Raw genomic sequence first — 20,090 nt, forward strand, 5'->3', positions numbered from 1 at the left:
ATGGAAAGATAATATGATGATATCATCTAGAAAGAGTAACATAGGAATTATAGAAAAGGTTCAATAGCAATTGTAACTTGCCTCCATGGGACTGGATATCACTTGAAATTAACATGGCAAGACGTTAATATTTTTCAAATCTAGATTTTTTTGTATTCATACTCTACACATTTAAGTTTTTTATTTGAAAACATTCCACAACGTTTTCTTACATAATGTTGAAAAATAAATTTAAAAATAAATGACTGAAATATAAATGCTAAGAAAAATGCAGTAACAGGTTTTACAGCAATCAATGTTAATCTATTGGTCTATGGGCTAAAATAATGTAGCAGGTATAAAAATCAATGAAGAAATTTGATTGAGAATTAACATTGTTAAAATTGGGTAATTGTTCTCTAATAAGAAAAAAGTCAGTGCAATAATGGTCTACTTTGAGATGGGAAGGAAAAGCGGCAAAAGGTGACAATCTGGGTGCTGCAGTAAGAATTTTCTACAGCTTCTCTTTGCCAGAAACTGCGTCCTGCTTCACTATTTCTTGCCACTGTAAAAGCTTCCGTGTGTGTGTGTGTGTGTGTGTGTGTATTCTGCTAAAGAATTTAAGTTGACTTGCAAGTAGCAAGAGTCTCATCTTCAATTTCCCTTCCAAGGCTGCAAACTTGTTTCCTGTTGAATGTGTCAGAGGCTGGCACCCTCCAATAAACCCATTGAAAGTCCAAGGTAAAATCAACCAGGCTTTTATGCAGAAAGCAGTGGAAAGCCTGTGACAGGAGGCCAGAATGGCTTCCTGCTTCTCACTCACAAAGAACAGCCCTTCAGGTGCCTGCAGAGCAGTGGAAATGGAAGGAAGGTGCGTGTATCAAGAGGGACATTTGCTAACAGGTCTTCTGGTTCCTTGAGTGATTGAATTGCCTGAGAGTTTGGAAACAGAATTTTCAGCTAAGGAGTAAAAGTTAGTGGAGGAAACAAAGAGTTCAGAAGGGATCTGGAGGAGGAGGAGGAGGGGCTCCCAGGGCTGTGAGCAGAGGCGGGTCTCTGAACTCCAGAACCAGAGTTACACTTTGTTTAATACATGTTTCTCCTTCAGTCTACTTTAAGGGACTTTTTATGCCTTTGAAAGTGTAAACTCGCTTAATAAAAGCATGTGAGATTGTCTGGCATTGCTAACAGCTGTATCTTAAGTATTTTCTGTTTCAGTCCTATGACATAGATACCATTTTTACAACTGAGATATCTAAGATTCAGGAAAATCGTATACATTATTTAGTACTACAAACCTCAAGGAAAGTCAAGCCCAGGGGGCTATGCTATGCTACTCTCTTTCTGCTGCAACATCTTTTTTTCAGTCCCATATTTCCAGGAAATCATAACGAAAAAAGAATTTAGATTCAAATTTGTCACAATATTAATTATATCTAGGATATTCTGGTATTTTTCACTCTAAATGTGATTAAAGCAGGCTATTTGGTTTTCATAATTAAATTTAGACGCAGAAATGGGGAATTCTTGCAATTTATAAATATCCTGTGTTTCTGAGAATTTTGTGTGAATTTAGACGGGAATGATTATCTTTGTCTATCTATAGCAACATTTGCATTAACAATTGAACAGTATTTTAGAACGGTGCTGTCCAGCTGCTGACTTCTAGTTTCTGTGGGAGTCTAACCAGGACCAAGAGCTGGCTATGCTGTTATTCATTCAGTTTACAAACTAATGTTTTTCATGCAGTGCTCAATTCTGTGACCTTAAAATGAAAGGTGACTAACCTTCCCTTGTTGAAGACTCACAAGTCCACAGAAGAAGTCTGACTTCAGTATTCACATTGGGATTATAGACGTGATGTATACAATAATTGAGCCGCATAGCAGGTGCAATAGTGGCACGGAAGACAAAATTATCCATTAGCAAATATATATATATTGAGTTGTCAGAATCAGTACTTGTCACACGTGGTGATGGATGCAAATTTCCTACTCTTGAATATTCCAGAATCTGGCCAGACAGACATGTAAAGAGTCTGGCTAGATATTCTTGCAAATAAGGAGGCGTTGAATATATCAAGTTTTCCTCCTCTACAATAAAAATTGATTTAGCTACTGTCAAATAAAAGAAGAGAGAAGAGGATATAACGTGAAAGGAAGGAGCGACAGTAGAAGGGGAATAGCACTCGAGGAACCATTGATCACCAAGGACTATCAATAAGAGATATCTGATCAAGTCTTGAAAGTTTGAAGGATCTTCTTTTTTTTTTTTCCCCCTTGGTTTTCGAGACAGGGTTTCTCTGCAGCTTTGGAGCCTGCCCTGCAACTAGCTCACAAAGATCCACCTGTCTCTGCCTCCCAAGTGCTGGGAATAAAGGTGTGCACCACCACCACCACCAGGCAGAGGGGATGAGTTCTTGACCAAGGGGAAATTAAGCTGAAAAAGCTGAAGGGGCCTCCTGCAGAGAGGGGACTCTGGGGGCCCAAACCACACCCAAACATCTATTTTACAGAGAGAGTCTGTATTAAGCAGGGAAGACAAGTTAAAGCAGCTGCTTTCTGACTCAGGCAGAAAACAGTAGCAAATGACCTTGCAGGGGTTATTCTACAGAGGAGAAAAAGGGGAGGTCTGTGTTGAAATAGGCTACGATGTGGTAGTAAAAAGGATAGGGGCCCAGGGAGAAGGGAATAAAGACAAGAGAAAGGGTTCAGAGATATTTTTCCTAGAAGGACAAAAGGACTGCTTCTGGACAGAGAGGAGACAGACACACAGGCAAATAGTGATTTAGAGAGATAAAGGAGGAAAACCTGTCTTAGGATGAGGTGTTTAATTTTAATTGGGCATGTTCATTAGGTGAAACAAAGAGGGTTTTTGATTCTAGGACTTTGGTACTCAGCCTCAGGAAGAGGAAGTGACCAAATAAGGGAATAGTCCTTAGCGACTAGCTTTAGGAAGGTAATCTGTTTTTAGCAAGACAGAGGGAATTAGAGAGAAGGACAAGGCCTGCCAGAAACACAAGCTCCAGGGGGCCAGTGTTCCTTCAAAAACAATTTCAGGCACAAAGACCATGTCATATCTAAAAAATATGTATACACCTGAACATATATTTTAAAACTCAACATAATTCTTTAGAATCAAGAGCATCACAAGTTTGCAGTCACATTTTAATAAAAGTTTTCATGATAGACGTCACCTTTTCCTAAATAAAACAAGCACCATAGCACTAAATATCTGTAAAAGATATTATTTAACAATAGAATTCCCCAGGCCCCTAGCACTATGTAGGACTCCCTTTAAAAGTTTGATACATACACACCCACCAAAACAATCTAAGGAATTCAAATTTATGTCAAACACAGAATAAAACTTTTATCAACAGGTTTCAACAACATTCAAGGTATGCCTCCAATAATTCATCTTTATTAAGTCCCAAGAGCAAAGAATTTAAATCAATGGACTTTTGGAGTCAGTGACAGCCATATTTCAATCCACTCCACAAATGTAACATCAAACAAATAAATATCCATGTCCTTCATCTTTGATTATCAGCTTGCCTTTCCGCTAGGTGAAAATAGTAGTTACTAGATGAGAGGAGGTATGAAATATAATACAGATAGCTTAAAACCTGTTTTGATATTAATATTTCATACTAAGTGTCATTATTCTTCTACTAAAGTTTTGAAAACAATAACTGGAGGTAGGTGGATGATTTAGGAGTGCGGGAGACCCTGCCTCTTTCCCAACAATTAGCTCGATGAGATTGTTCCCCTTAATGTTGATAAGAAACCATGTTGTTTTGCTTTAATGAGAGGCCACAACTCTCTTGGATAAAAGGTGTAAAACGCTTTCTGACTCTTGCAACGTCTCAACATTTATCAATTTATAAAGAGCTTCCTAAAAGAAAGTAGGAATTGATAAACTAAGGTCCATGTACACCTGTAAAATATCAGTTACTCGAGGGGGAAAATGTGGCGAAAGCCCCACTCTCTGTGGAACTTCCTGGAACTGATCCTAGAGGAAAATATCATAAATTTGCATCTTGTCAGAAGCCCAGCAATGAGAAATGTTCTTCGTGGTGATCAATCTGTGGTTTCTACAGAACAATGGCACTGTGGTCAAGCAGCTCTGATGTGTTCCAACTAGAGAAAACAACGTGATTTCACCGATCGTAATTTCCTAGCTTAGCCAAAGTAAATTATCACAATTCCCCCAAAGAACATAAGATGTTGTAAGGGAATTCTTAATCCTACATTATTTAACCTACTTGGGGAAGGCTTCATCAATTATTAGCGTATTATATGAGTGATACGGAAGGGGTAAGAGCATTTATCTTTCTATCTTCACACCTCTTAAGGACTACAGTAATGGTGTAAAAAATGAACAGAATATTATGCTTCCTTGTACTGACAACTGAAGATAATATAATACCATTTTCTTGAAGATAATTCTATGTGAAGAGGCCAGGAAGATATAATAGCCTGTCTTTCCCCAGGTAGAGCATAGGACAGTGTAATAAAACACAGGCCATTTAGCAGACACCGAGTCACTTTTGTTTTACGTGCACACTTCTCCTTTCTCCCTTTTCCTTGTTACATAATTATTCTGCCATTGCTGAAGCCACATATTGTTCTGCACAGCTCCCACAGCAGCCCGTGGACTGCAGGCAGGCAAGCAGGTATTAGCATCTTTCCTCTGAAAAGCCCTCATTGAGCCTCTTGGCAGTGATTCCCTGAGACAGTTTAATTCTCTGGTGACTGTGTCTGTGCTGTAGTGGGAACCCTCTGCCTGTCTCCACAGTCTGCCTGTTTGGTTGACATCCCTTCTACTCTTCCCATGGAGTTCCTTTCAAACACTCTGCATTTCTTATCCTATCTTTGTCTCCTTAACTAAAAATTGATTTAAAAAAAAAAACCCAATGTCCCATACCTCATAATAATGTTTTGTCAAACATAATAATACCCATAAAACACTCAGCCCAGTGCCTGGCACTGTAATAACAAAGCTGAGTATTTGGAGAATCCTCTAAAGGAACAAATGACTTCCTTTATAAACCCATAATGTGGACCCACTATTGTAAGTGGAGTTCATGCTCAGTAATGCGTGTTGAATTCAGAACCAAGTGGAAGGCTCCAATTGCACTGCATGAATGATTTTCCATCATTTAGTGGTTAGGAAAAAGAATTCATCTTTCCCCTCGTGCATCTTTCTTATGTGTATTGGGGCGTTGGTCCCATATTTTCTTTCTGTAAAAAAATCCAAACATATTAATTAGTTAAATCATACAGTAGCTCACTTGGGAAGTTCTTACAAGATTGTATTACTTAAAAATTAGAAGTCAGTAGTCTTGGGGAGAAAAGCAGGAGGAAACATTTGTGTAAGAATATGCGTATGATTTTACAAACAGCCTTAAGAAAAGTTGCATGAGCTGAGGCTCCAGAAAATCCCAGCATGTCTCAAACTGAAAGAAAATCTAGGGTATGTGGGTACAAGGAAGACAGTGGCTTAGAAAGCAAGTCAGAAAGCCTTTGAACACCAGTAAGGAAAACCAGCTGGACAAAACTGCTTCTCAAGAATTTCTGCAAACACAGGAAAAGTAACTTGATCATCACCAAGTTTTTTTATTTAGAAAACATAAATAAAAATTAGCAGTAAAGCCTTCTTACAGCTATGATATGTGTCAAATTCAGGGACTGCTTTAAAGTGAAGTCTTTGATGTGCGTTTTTAATGAAATATTAAAATAGCTCAAAGCATTGTATAGATTCAGGTCTGTGAAGTTGTTTCCCTTGTCTTTTCTGGGTCATCGTATTTATCCGTGAGTATTTCTGTAATGGTTTCCACAGCTTCAAATGCTCATGATAGCTAAGGAAATGCCTTATTTTATGCACTTTCTGTGTGGAGGCACAAACAAGTAGAGTAAAATGCTCCTGTAACTCAAGCTGAAAATGTAAAGCACATCTTTTATTTCTAACTTGATCCCTTCTCTGATAGGTCAACCATCTACCTATTCAGTTGTCAGTTTTATGCAAGGCACTGTCCTTGGCACTACCCATAACGCAATTACAAAGAAATTGTTTCTGTCCTTATATTGCTCAGCCTACCTATGACACAGTTCAGCAAACATTGACACAGGCCGGAGAGAGCTATGATCTCATGGAAGGAACGTGACACTCAGGCTCAGGGAAAAGTCATTCTATGAGACTATGAGAGGATCTACAAAATGGAAGAACAATGTGATGAGAATTAAGGGGAAAGTGGAGAGGGAGAGTGGTATCTTAGCTGCACTTATTATTTCCATCCACGAGCTGTGTTTTTCCACACTTCTACAGCAGTGCGACCGAAGTCACAGTTCTTAAAGCTGCTCCCTGAAATAGTGATTTGGGATAAGCCTTCCCATCAGTATTCTGCAGCACTGTTACATTATTACTTAGGTTTTAACTATAAAATAAATCTTAGTGTAACAGTTCATATCTCCCTATAAAATACAGCAATAAAAACATCAACAAAACTATCTTTGAATTGTCAGATATTCAAAAGAATTTTATTAAAGGAATCTAAAATAAAAGGTATGCAATAAACTATGATGGGTATGAAATTCTGTTGTAGGAGGCCGCTTGTTTGTTCGCAGCTGATCAGCTCACAAAATAACCACAAAGAAACTATAGTATTTACAATACTGTTTGGCCAATAGCTTAAGCATATTTCTGGCTAACTCATATCTTAATTTAACCCATCTCCACTAATCTGTATATGGGCACATGGCTGTGGCTTACTAGGTAAAGTTCCAGTGTCTGTCTCCGGCAGGGCTACAGGTTTCTCTCTGTCTCACCTTTTTTCTCCCAGCGTTCAATTTAGTCTTCCCCACCCCTCTCTGCTCTACCCTATCACAGGCCCAAAACAGTTTCTTTATTAACCAATGGTATTCACAGCATACAGAGGGGAATCCCACATCAAAATTCTTCAGTGATGAATGACCATGAAGCTACTGTCGCAACATGGGGAATGTGTCATTAGTGTGTTGTAGGTGTCCTATGCTAGAAAATTTTAGGGAGAAAAGAAGAAAGATTAACTACCCCACATCTCTGGCCAGACACCCTCAGGATACACACACCATAGTGAAACCCTACTGAAGAGCTTGGAACAATGAGAGCCCTTAGAAGGGGCATGAGTTGATACCAAAATGACAGCCATCAAGCAAGTATGTTGCCACCACTACCCCTGCTTTTTACAGTGCAGACATTCTCAATTTATTGTGATTTATTTTTACTGAGTAGCCTCAGATCATCCTTCTGAGGATTAGATGATAAAGTTGCCTTCCTCAATGGATTTAATACAAGTAAATAAGTAAATAAATGACTAACATCAAAGTTATGCTCTCAGTTCCAGCATGTCAATATATCTTATTCAGTTATATATGCCCACTCACCTCCTGTGAACTAGAGACAATGATACTTACCTGACTTATTTATTATGAAAACCTCATACAACTTCTGGACTAGGATCTGGTATTTCCTGACACTCAAAAACAGAGTCAGTTCTCTCTGGCTTTCATTCAGACATGAAGAGAATAAACCCTCCTTCTGATTGGAGTAATTATTAATAAAATCATGCCAACATTTTAGGTAGAGATTACAATTATATTTGGGGCCTTCTTTTTTAGTAGTATTCATTTATAAATGCATTATTATTTGTGGCAGGAAATAGCCGTCATGTGGAGGTTAAAGGACAGCTTGTGGGAATTGATTCTCTCCTTCTGTAGTATGAGGCCTGAGGACTGACCTCAGTTCCTCAGACTTGGGTCAAGCTGCCCTAGCCCCTAAGTCTTTTGCCAGTATTATGGCATGTTTTGCTTCCTGCTAAAATAATGTTTAAATCTATGAGGTATTGTGCCATTGCTGAACAGGATTTGGGGTCTTGGAGGTTGCTTAATATTTGAAAGTATTGCAATTAACAGACTTCATGAGAAGAATGGATCCAAATTGCATAAGTGGATGGTATTTGTTATTGATTAACTTCTAGACTAAGTATGTGGCTCATTGGGTAGGAACACTTGCCATGTAAGTATGAGAACCTGAGTTAAAATACCCAGGACAAACTTAAGAAACTAGGACTTCATATGCTTGTTACTCCCACAGTGAGGATGTAGTCAAAGGCAAATGAATTTAGAAAATGACTGACCAGCCAGCCTAACAACCTAATTAAAAGGCCAAGCAAGATTCAGCTGTTCAGCTCAGTGAGAGAACTAGTCTTATGAGAATAAGGCAGAGAGAACACACTTTAAGTCTTCTTCTGGGCTCCATATACTTACACATAAGTGTGGGTACTTCTGCATTTACAAATGCATACACTACAACTATATACTTCATCATACATGCACATACACACACAAAGGGAGAGAGAGGGAGAAAGAGAAACATTTCAGTTTGCTGCATCCCTCTTTATTAACACAAGAAATGAATTATCCGGATCCAGTGAATTTTTCCAAGTGATATTAATCAATGATAAAACATCTATAAAATGAGTAGATAAAAAATGGGACTGTTTATAATATAAAACACTTCTTACAAACCCTGTGGCCTTCTTGTCGAGTTTTGCTATTTCTGGGATCATCTTGCACCTAAAATCCAACTGCAGTAAACAGTATTCAGACCTCTGTTTGAAATAGTAAATAATAGCTATGAAACTTAGGTTTTCTCGACAAAGGGAAAAATTATATGCTTCACTTATCCAGATGATAATTGCATACTTTTCAGGTAAATATTAATTTCTGAGTTGCTATGTCAACCATAGGACTGATTCACATTATACTAAGACATCATTTATGGACAGGAGACAAGCCTTGTAATTAACATCAGGTGTTGGCAACCAGGTAAAGAAGACAAATTCAATACATTCCTGTATATTTAAAAATAGATTGAAATCATTGTATTTATAGGCAAAATGAGGTACTTAATTTTTATTAAACTATTTATTATAAATAGTTTACAATAGTAACTATTTATACTATTTCCAATTCATCTGAACTATGAAAGAGTTAATTTTTTTTATATAAAGCTAAGTGAATAAAAGACACAAGAAGATAAGATGTGTCTTGACTTCAGAAACAATTCCAATCATTCCTGAGATCTCAGACCAACACCCTAGATATCACATCTCAGAGGGTTAAAAAGAAGGGGAAATAGAAGAAAAATAGCTTGCTGGTAGACAAGAATGAAAGCAAATATGACATTTCATTCGTCAGCCTTGTTCAGAACATATTACTTGTCTTTCAAAAGATGAGTTCCATGTCCCCTTCTCATTTTCTCATTGCAAACACGTCCTGGCCATCAGCTAAGGGCACATGCATCTTATTCTCTGACATTTTCAGCATCAAACTTCTTTCACTAGAAATGTACAAGAGATGCAGAGATTGTTAAGGTGCCCCTGCTCCATCTGACTTAGAGAAGAACACTGGCAGCTGTCTTTCATTCCCCCAGCCTGAACAGGCAGTTAGAAGAGAGCTTAAGGATACATCTGTCAGGGAACAGCTAGCCATAGGAACATTGTTTGTGTAAGGGTGCTATCTAAATGTGAATAGGAACACCAGCTATGAGTGAGCAGTCACATCTTCAGGGGCTCCGGAGACCATCCAGTAGTCATCGCTTCTGTTATGAGATATTGAAACACATTAGTGGGATCACACAATCCACGTGGATGACACTATTCTGATAGTTTCTTTCCTTGAACAAATTGTTGCATCTTCAGCTTAAGGTGTGAAAAGATGTGTTATTTGAGTAAAGAGAAAAAGTGTAAGCCAGATACAAAACAGGAAGAAGCCAATAGGAACCTGAATAATTGATGTCAGGACCTGGCCACTGTTTTCTAATCGAAGGCCCCACCGCTTTTCGAGGAAAGAGCAAAACACAGGGAACTCCATGACTATGATAAAGAAGATTAATATTCCTAAAATAAAATAACATACACTAAATTAAAAAACTTATAAGCAAAGAGTAAGCAAACTTTAAAATATATGTACTTCAGATTTTTAGTTAATTTCTGCACTTATTTCCTTACACAGAGAATGAAATAAGCATAAAAAGCAAACCATTAATTTAAAAAAATCCATGAATTAGAAAAAAAAAGTAAGAAGACTAGTATTTCAGATATTTGTAGACAATATGAATGTTATGGACCATCATCATTGTGAACAAATTCACAATAGAGTAAAGATTGCATTTTATGATTCTCTGAAATTCGATGGCATATGTTCCATATTAAACAAGACAGTCTCATTTAAAAACATAATAATAGGCTCATGGCAGAAGAAGGTAAAAATGTATGACAACTTACTACTAGGAGGCATACGTACCTCTGAACCTAAAATTTGAAACTTGCAGTAAGCTATTTTGGGTGAGAACTGAGAAGGAAACTGAAGCGGTGCTACTATAGGAAGCTAGGGCAGGCCTTTGGCATCAGAAACACTTTCTTTCTGGTCAGGGGATCCTAGGCCAGGCCTCATATATCCTACGTCGCCGGCCGTCGACCTTTCTCAATGCAAGGCCCCCATCTGCCTCTGTGGATATTTTTGGTTTCTTTTGTTTTATTCATTGAACATACCAACCACAGCTCCAACTCCCTCACATCCTCCACCTTTCCCCACCTCCCACCAACCCTTCTGCACCTCAGAAAGAATAAGGCCTCCCCCATGGGGAGTCAACAAAGCCTGGAACATTCCTCAACCTTCACCCTTCCCCTACCCACATCAAGACTGAGCAAAGCATCCCACCATATGGAATGGGCTTAAAAAAACACAGCTCATCCACTAGAGATAGATCCTGATCCCACTGCCAGGGATCCCATAAACTGACCATGCTACAAAACTATCACCCAAATGCAGGGGCCCTGGTTTGATTCTATGCAGAATCCCCAGCTGTCGATGAGCTCCTGCAAGTTCTGATCAACTGTCTGTAGGTTTTCCCTGTCATGATCTTGATCCCCCACCCACTCTTACTTCTATAACCCCTCCTCCCTCTCTTCTATTGGACTCCCATAGTTCGGCTAACCAAGCAAGTGAAAGACCTGCAGGATAAGAGCTTTAAGCCTCTGAAGAAAGAAAATGAAAAAAGATCAAAAAATGGAAAAATCCCCCATGCTCTTGGATAGGTAGGATAAGCATAATAAAAATGGCAATCCTACCAAAAGCAATCTACAGATATAATGCAATCCCCATCAAAATCCCAATACAATTCTTTACAGACCTAGAAAGAACAATACTCAGCTTCATAAGGAAAAACAAAACAAAACAAACAAACAAAAAAAAAAACAGGATAGCTAAAACAATCATGTACAATAGAGGGGCTTCTGGAAGCATCACCATCCCTTACTTCAAGTTCTACTATAGAGTTATAATCATAAAAACAGCTTGGTATTGGCATCAACACAGACACATGAACCAATGGAATTGAACTGAAGACCCTGACATTAACCCACACACCTGATTTTTGGCAAAGAAGCTGAAACCGTACAATGGAAAAAAAGAAGGCATGCACGGGTTTTTCATCAATTTATTCACGATAGTCTTTGAACTAGGAACAATTCATTTTAAATTAGCTATAATTTGGAGTTTTGGGTTTTATATGATCACTCAACCATACCTAAAACACAACACATCCAAGCTGGAGATACACAGCATCACCATAAGGTGTGATACGTCCATTTTAACTGTTCATTTTTAATAATATTGCTATCAATTCATTAGAACCAATTCATTGAATCCCCTTTCTGACTACTTCAAAATCTCTTGCAATACTAGTTCTGAAATGTCCTCATAGTTTATTATATTAAAACAGTGACTTGAGTTTTGTTCTTATCATCTTTAAAAGTCCTGCTTTAGTGGGCTTATACTGTTTTCTTCATGTCTCATATCTCATTTCTAACTACCATCTAACTTCCTCCCTATACAACTTATGTTGAAGATACTTTATCTAATGAAAGCCTTAAGCAAGGATAAAATATACCCAACTTGGATTTAGCATATGAGACATTCATTCATACCGCAAATGAGAAATCAGTCTGAGAACATTATTCCATAATTATGATAATGTTTCTTGACCAAGGACTAAGAAGCAGTTGTATGGAGCCACGAAAGTTGCATATTCAAAATAATATTTGTATACTACTCCCAGACATAATCCCAAGTAACTCCCTATCCTACCATGGAGGTACTTGCTCATTCTTTTTTATTACTATTCTCTTCACAATTTCTGGAAAATGAAACCAGACTAGATGTCCATCAACAAATGAATGAATAATGAAAATGTGACACATATAAAAAATGGAACTTTGCTCATCTCTTTACAAAAATGAAAATTTCAGAAGAACTGACAAAACTGTAAATGAATATTAAACAAAGTGACCCAGTCTCAAAAAGGAAAAACTGTACATTCTCTTCCATATGCAGACCTTATGTATTATATGTATATTAAAAAAATCTTCAGTGTTTATATGTATTTAATTAAGGGTAACAATAGATATCCTAAAGTGGGCAGGTGAAAACGCACCCTGCTTCAACCCTAAACAAGGAAATGTAGATAGATAAGGAATGCTGAGAGCAAGAGAAATAGTCTTACAGGGAAGAAATTGCCAGTTGATTATCCAATAACAGAGGTCAGCCCTGAAAGCAAACATACAAGTAGTATTGAACAAACTGGGCAGGTCGTATTTGTGTGCTTATGAATCTCTCTCTCTCTCTCTCCCTCCCTCTGTGATAATTAATGAAAAATTAATGAAATGAATGCGGAAAGAGAAACAATAAAAACAAATTTTATTTGAATAAATGCCATAATGAAGCCTAATATTTATAAACTAATATTTCTAAAGCAAAAGATTTCCTTCCCAGCCACAGAGTATTGATTCACAATCTCCTAAGTTTGCAATCTTGGACTGTATTTTGTTATATGCCTTAAATAATTATGGTGCAGTATCTGCTGCTGGAAGCTCAAGATGTCATTTCTTGATCAAAGCACTAAAATGAGTCATAAATTTGGGAAAAACAATTACAAAAGTGTTTCATAAAATGATGTTGCCATTGAATTATACATAAAGCTTCCTGAATGGTACACGTTAAATGATACAATACTCATCTGAATTCAAGTAAACTCCAAATAATTATATCACATGAGAGCCATGCCTTATGCATAGTTTCTCCACATATAAAGTTAATGAGTTGCCATTAATTTCATACATGATGCTAAGGGATTGCACATGGACAATTCAATAATCTATCTGACATAGAATAATGATTAATGTTATCCTATGCAAAGCATTGAGAAATTGGAATACTAATTGCATTTACATAAAAGGCAATTAAGAACAGACTAGAAGAAAATTGTGTGTTTTAAAAAGTCCTTTAGTTAAAAAATTCAACATTTTCAGTTGCTTCCTTATGAGATGAAGAATATCTGTTTCATATACAACATAGACTTTCTCCTATGTTAGAACTAACATGTGGACAGTAGAAATACATGATCTAACAGTGGAAAGAGTCTTTACATGATTAGCTGTTATCAACAAAGAAATCACTGCCAAATCACTGTCATAAATGCATTGTTCCATAAGAATAAAGATAATAGTGATTAATTCTTTCTTTTGAAAATACTTTCTATAAGGGAAGTTTTATAAGTATAAATGAAAGCTCATGATGTACTAAAGTATCAAAGGTAGAATTTTCTTAAACTCTTATTAATTGAACCATTTTGTTGAGACAGGGTTTTATGTCTCCCAAGGCCTGCCCTTCAGCTGGCTACGTCGTCAATGATAATCTCGACATTCCCCACTGGTGGGAATACACGCATGTCCCACTATCCTCAGCTCATGTAGTGTTGAGAAATCAAGCTTAGGACTTTGTGCATTCTAGGAAAGCACTCTCCTCACAGATCTGGAACCTCAGCCTGGTTTTATTTTAATATATAAGTATTGGATGTGTGTGTGGGTGACTAAAAACATGCATACAAGTTTATGTATTAGTAGTAAAATATACAGAGTATGATATATATTTGTTTATAATTAAAGATGTACATAATAGCATATTCACTTTGGACTACTCACAAATTGTTAGGTTAAAAGATATTTTATTTTCTAGTTCCATCCATTCACCTGAAAGTTTCATGATGCCATGTTTTAATAGCTGAATAATAATCCATTGTATAAATATACAACATTTTCTTTATCCATTCTTCTGTTTAGTGACATCTAGGTTGTTTCCAATTTCTGGATATTATGAATAGAGAGCTATAAACATGGTTGAGCAAGTTTCCCTGTGGTGGGATGAAACATCCTTTGAGTACATGCCCAAGAGTGGTATAGTTGGATATTGAGGTCGATCAATTCCTATCTTTCTAAGGAACCGCCATGCTGATTACCATAGTGGTTGTACAAGTTTGACTCCCATCAGCAGTGGAGTCTTTCCTTTCTGTACCTACTGACCAGCACAAGCTATCACTCGTGTTATTGACTTTAGACATTCTGACAAGTGTAAGATAAAAGTAGTTCCGATTTGCATTTCCCTGATGACTAAGCATGTTAAACATTTCTTTAAATGTTCCTCCGCCATTTGAGATTCCTCTATTGAGAATTCTCTGTTCAGATGATACTCCATTTTCCAATTGGGTTAGTTGGGTTTTGATGCCTAGTTTCTTGAGCTCTTTATATATTTTAGATCTTGGCCCTCTATCAGATGTGGAGCTCATAAAAATCATTTCCCATTCTGTAGGCTGCAGCTTTGCCCAAAGGACGGTGTCCTTTGCCTTGCCAAAACGTTTCAGTTTCATGAGGTCCCATTTATTAGTTGTTTATCTTAGTGCCTGTCTTAATAGTGTTCTGTTGAGATCTATGCATTAGCAGTGAGATATGTATTTGTTTACAGTTAAAGATTTATATAATAACTTATATTTACTTTGGGATACTCTCATAAATTATGTTAAAGGATCTGTTAATGACTATTGATAATACAAATATGTTTTCCAGTAGAAGCAGTTTCGCAAAGTGTGCAGATGACTTCGGGCATACAACTCTGTAGAGCCTATAGTACTAAGGGTTAACTATCTGAAACCTGAAATACTGATACATGAGGCAAAAAGGGTAGATGTACAAGAAAGAAGAATCATTCCTTTCTATTTTTCAATTGATTTTGTGTTTGTTTATTTTATTTAAAAAATAGTTTTAAAATCTTCCTTTGTTTTCATGCACTTCCGCATGCCTCAAAACACCTTAGATAACTCCAAAATAGTTTGCAGCTTTGTCTACAGCCTGAGTTTATCGATTACATCAATCAAAGCATACTTGAAATGTACTCACTGAAATCAGTCCATGCCATTCCTCCACACCATTTACAATAATAACTTCCGGTCAATTTAAGACTCTCTGACCCGCAGGTTAGCCCACCTGCCTGCTGTGCAGCCTCATCCAAGGCTGTGCATCACTCTATTGCACTGTAGTATCCTCTCTTTTCCCCTTTTCTCACAGATAACCTGTGCTCCCCAAATATACCCTGTTTCATGTTCTGTCACATAGCACTTGCTAGTTCCTGTAGGAATCTTTGGTTGCTCCTGGCTAAGAATAAAGCCATGGCACTTCTCCATAGATTTATCCCAGGTGTTAGCAATTATCTTAAAGAGGCCAAACAATTTTTTTAATAATAGGAAAAGTGAATATCATCACTTCATTTCAGAATGCAAGAGAGTTTATATCAAACAGCAAACATTTAACAATATTAATTTTTCTGAATAAATCGCTGAAGGAATTAGTTGTATGAGAGACTGAAATTAGAAAGGGAAATGAGAAACAGATTGAAGCAATCGAAAGCAGTTGCTAATAAACTGGGAACTTGTAAGCCAAATCAATTTCTCTCCTTCTTTTTCGATATGTGTCTGTGTGTCTGCAGGTTGTGATTTGATCCCAGTACAGTATCTTCGCTGGGGTGACCCTGAGCCCATCGCAGCTGTGGTGTTCGCCTGTCTCGGCCTGCTGGCCACCCTGTTCGTTACTGTGGTCTTCGTCATTTATCGGGATACTCCGGTGGTCAAGTCCTCCAGTCGGGAACTCTGCTACATTATCCTTGCGGGCATCTGCCTGGGCTACTTATGTACTTTCTGCCTCATTGCGAAGCCCAAGCAGATTTACTGCTATCTCCAGAGAATTGGCATCGGTCTCTCTCCGGCCATGAGCTACTCAGCACTCGTAACCAAGACCAACCGTATTGCAAGGATCCTAGCAGGCAGCAAGAAGAAGATCTGTACCAAGAAACCCAGATTCATGAGTGCCTGTGCTCAGTTAGTAATTGCCTTCATTCTCATCTGTATCCAGCTGGGCATTATTGTGGCCCTGTTTATCATGGAGCCTCCGGATATAATGCACGACTACCCAAGCATTCGAGAGGTCTACTTGATTTGTAACACCACCAATCTTGGGGTGGTCACTCCTCTTGGATACAATGGATTATTGATTTTGAGCTGCACGTTCTATGCTTTCAAGACCAGAAATGTCCCAGCCAACTTTAATGAGGCCAAGTATATTGCCTTCACCATGTATACAACCTGCATCATATGGCTGGCCTTCGTGCCTATCTACTTTGGCAGCAACTACAAAATCATCACCATGTGTTTCTCTGTCAGCCTCAGTGCCACGGTGGCTCTGGGCTGCATGTTTGTGCCGAAGGTGTACATCATCCTCGCCAAACCGGAGAGAAACGTGCGCAGCGCCTTTACAACATCTACGGTGGTGCGCATGCACGTAGGGGATGGCAAGTCGTCCTCCGCCGCCAGCAGATCCAGCAGCCTGGTCAACCTGTGGAAGAGGAGGGGCTCCTCTGGGGAAACCCTAAGGTAACAGTTGTGAGGGGGTAGCAGGGCTTGGCTGCTAGGGAAACAGCTGTGTTGTTTGCTTTGTGGTCTTTCAACAGAGGATATCTGCATGACTCAAGCTACAGCAGCCAGAGGGCTTTAGAGTGTGAGCCTTTTCTGAGTGTTTATTGTAGGACTGATTGAGTATTGTCAAATTATATAAGCTGAGGCTAGAAGCACAGACACCAAGATGACTAATAAAAGAGTTACATCATAAGGCACGTTAGTTCAGAAGGGCAAAGAGAACAGAGGAAAGCTATATTTTAGTTAAACTCTGTATGGAGATGTTTTAATAATCTAAACGGACAAAACAACCCAGTGCCTCTGCATACAACTCTACTAAATTCTTTCTTTCCCAGTTCTTTATTGCCTAGCGTCCCATTCCGCCCCATATTTAATATCGTAAGCAGCAGTTAATAAGTACTTTCAGTCTTCAAATGATCTGCTGCAACAGCCAGTGCATGAGTGAAGTTGAGTGTTACCCTTATCACTGTTGCCATAGATTCAAAATAGAGATCATGAATCTTGAGAACAAATTTTAAGATATTGAAGTGCTTCACAGATTGATGATGGTTGGAAATAAGGAGGTACCGTTCCAGATCTATGGATTATAAATAAAGATTTATTCTATTTAGGAAGTGCCTATCAAAAAGCTGATCAAAGCATCTCTGCTGAATTCTGATAGTCTTCCTTAAAACTGTTTAAGTAAATGTAAGCTGAATAACTTTCAATTGAAAAGTGTCTTTCAAAATGAAGTCAAATATCTAAATGATATTGCTTGAATCATTCTCATATACTGTCGCCTAGCTCGGCTGGAAGCCTCTCCTGTCATCCCTCCTTATTTAAAGCACTAATGATGACGAATATGGAATGTCTGCTGAAGTTTGGAGTGGACCGATAAGATCCTTGGAGAAATTTAGACCTAAAGTCTAATCTGTTGGAGTTATTAACTTGTACCCCGACCTCACTAAATTATTTTCTCATTACTTTCCATTTCTCATCTCTTCCCATGTAGGTTGTGCAAGACACTTGACAAACTAAGTTGTATCATTTTTTTTTTCTTCAACAAATGCCGGAGAGTCTTGGTTTCTATCTAGAAGGCCTTCCATATATCTAAACTGCTCACATTTTTCCTCCATGCCTCCCTGACACCTCTATTAAAACACTCCTGAAACTTCTGCAAAATCAGCTTTTCAGATTGCCTACGACATTTATTTTTTCAGACATTTCTTTCATCAGCCTTTTTTTTACAAATAAAAACTTTCCAGGGAAAAATTGATTTATAAGTCAGACAAGCTGGCATGGGAAAGCAACTGTTCGCCTAGGTCTGAGTACCAAGAATGCAACAGGGAAGGCTCCTTAGAAAGAAATCATCTAGTGATGGCAAAGAATGCTATGCAACCAGCTCTTTCTCCGTTTCAGTGCTAACATTGGCATCTCCTCTCTGTACCTTATTAATTTCAAGTGACTAATTGGGATCATTTCACTTACAGCATTGACTGTAGGAAATGGAAACACATAGTAGGAGCTTTAGTCGAAGAAACATATTGTTATTATATATTATACAGCCCTGGAACTACATGCTAGCAGCAGAAATTGCTCAGCTGTATAACCTGTGCCAGGTTTTCTTAGCCTCTCTGGGGCTCATTCCCCACCCCCCATGAATGGAGATTGTGAAGTACAGCTGCTTACTCAGTTTGAGGACCACATAACATACGCACATAGTGTATGTCACACAATAAGCGCTTCTTAAGAACCATTATTTTAATGAACGAGGTTCTCAATTGCCCGGATTCCTCAATACCTGACAATCAGGTATACACACAAATAGAATGTTATCAACAGTTTTTTTTGTTTTTTTTTTCCTTTTTATTTATTTTTTATTCTTTTTTAATTAAAATTTCCACCTGCTCCCCGTTTCCCATTTCCCTCCCCTCCTCCCAAATATTGCTCCCTCCCCCCACTCCCCTCCCCCTATCCCCACTCCTCTTCTCCTCCCCCCACACCATTCCCCCTCCCTCTCGATACTGAAGAGCAGTCCAAATTCTCTGCCCTGCGGGAAGACGAAGGTCTTCTATCTACGTCCAGGAAGGTGAGCAGTTAAGAGAGCATCCAAAGTGCAATGCACGTTTAGGAGGACACTGCTCACACAGTCTGCTCTTTCCAGGTTTCCCTCTTGACATCATGCCAGATTGTATTAGCACATCTTGTTTCATACTTTAGTTAGAAAAAACTTCCTGCAAGTGGAAACCTCATCTACCTCTCTGTAGATCCTTCTGTCCTTAGTGCCTGGCTGGACTCACAGTGGTGTGTCACACATAGGAACAGATCATTAGTGGTGTGTTGGTGTTAAATTAATTAATTCTAAATTAATAAATTTAGAAGGTAGTAAGGTGCTGGGGCTTATTTCTGTTTGTCTTACAATGTGCATGGTATTTTGCAGTGATCATGAGATTAATCGTGCACAGTTCTGTGTTACAAATGTCACAGTCTGTCACCATCAGTCTCAAATCAAGAAGTGGATGGATTATTTATCATAGATCTTGATAGAGTGACACTGTTTCTCTATGATATTTTGCTAATATTTTTAACTATCCTATTTCAACTTTCATTTTGTAAGTGATTGGAGATAGGATTTTGTGGCAATATGTTAACTTGAATTACGTTTGTTCATTGAAGTGAATCTAGATATCAGTACAATTAGGTGTGCTACAATGTCAAAAAAGATAAAAAAGACTTTGGTAGCGATTGTATGCAACCTTAAAGAAAACCTGGTCCATGTGATTATAGCTGAGATAGGCTACGAGCTGATCATAGAACGATTTTCCTGCTGTCACCAAGTAGGATATGTGAGCTGGCATATGCTGTGGATGTGGAGGGGTAAATGAAGTGAGAGAAGCTGTCATCCTCTTCCAATGCATCCAATCCTGCTGCTCTTTTCAAACTGTAATCCTCAGCGAGGGATGGGACCTAAAATTCTTTTCCTCTTTTCTTCCCACCTGATCCTAAACTAAAATATTGCTCCTCTTTGATACCGAATCAAATGCTCAAAGCACTAACGTACTATTTTTCACATCGTAAGACACAACTCTATGAATTTACCTCTTCTTCAAATCCCCATTTTGAAAAGGTCAGTGTGTATCACACTGTCACACTAGAGTTCAGATGAGAACAAAGGAAGAAGGTGCCTCTAACGTTTTCATGTTTTCTTTCAAATTATTTCTATTATTTCT

The 20,090-nt window shown here is 38.1% G+C and overlaps 1 protein-coding gene across 3 annotated transcripts in view; it reads left to right on the top strand.

Annotated features, from left to right (window-relative positions):
* Grm5 (glutamate metabotropic receptor 5) overlaps nt 1-20,090 on the top strand; it is a 353,740-nt gene that overhangs the window by 287,269 nt on the left and 46,381 nt on the right. For all 3 annotated transcript variants that reach the window (XM_057756230.1, XM_057756228.1, XM_057756229.1), the window contains exon 9: nt 15,900-16,839. In XM_057756230.1, the coding sequence (XP_057612213.1) occupies nt 15,900-16,839 (940 nt within the window). The remainder of the gene's footprint in view (nt 1-15,899; nt 16,840-20,090) is intronic.

The sequence above is a fragment of the Chionomys nivalis genome, chromosome 23, assembly GCF_950005125.1.
Source record: "Chionomys nivalis chromosome 23, mChiNiv1.1, whole genome shotgun sequence".
NCBI lineage: Eukaryota > Metazoa > Chordata > Mammalia > Rodentia > Cricetidae > Chionomys > Chionomys nivalis.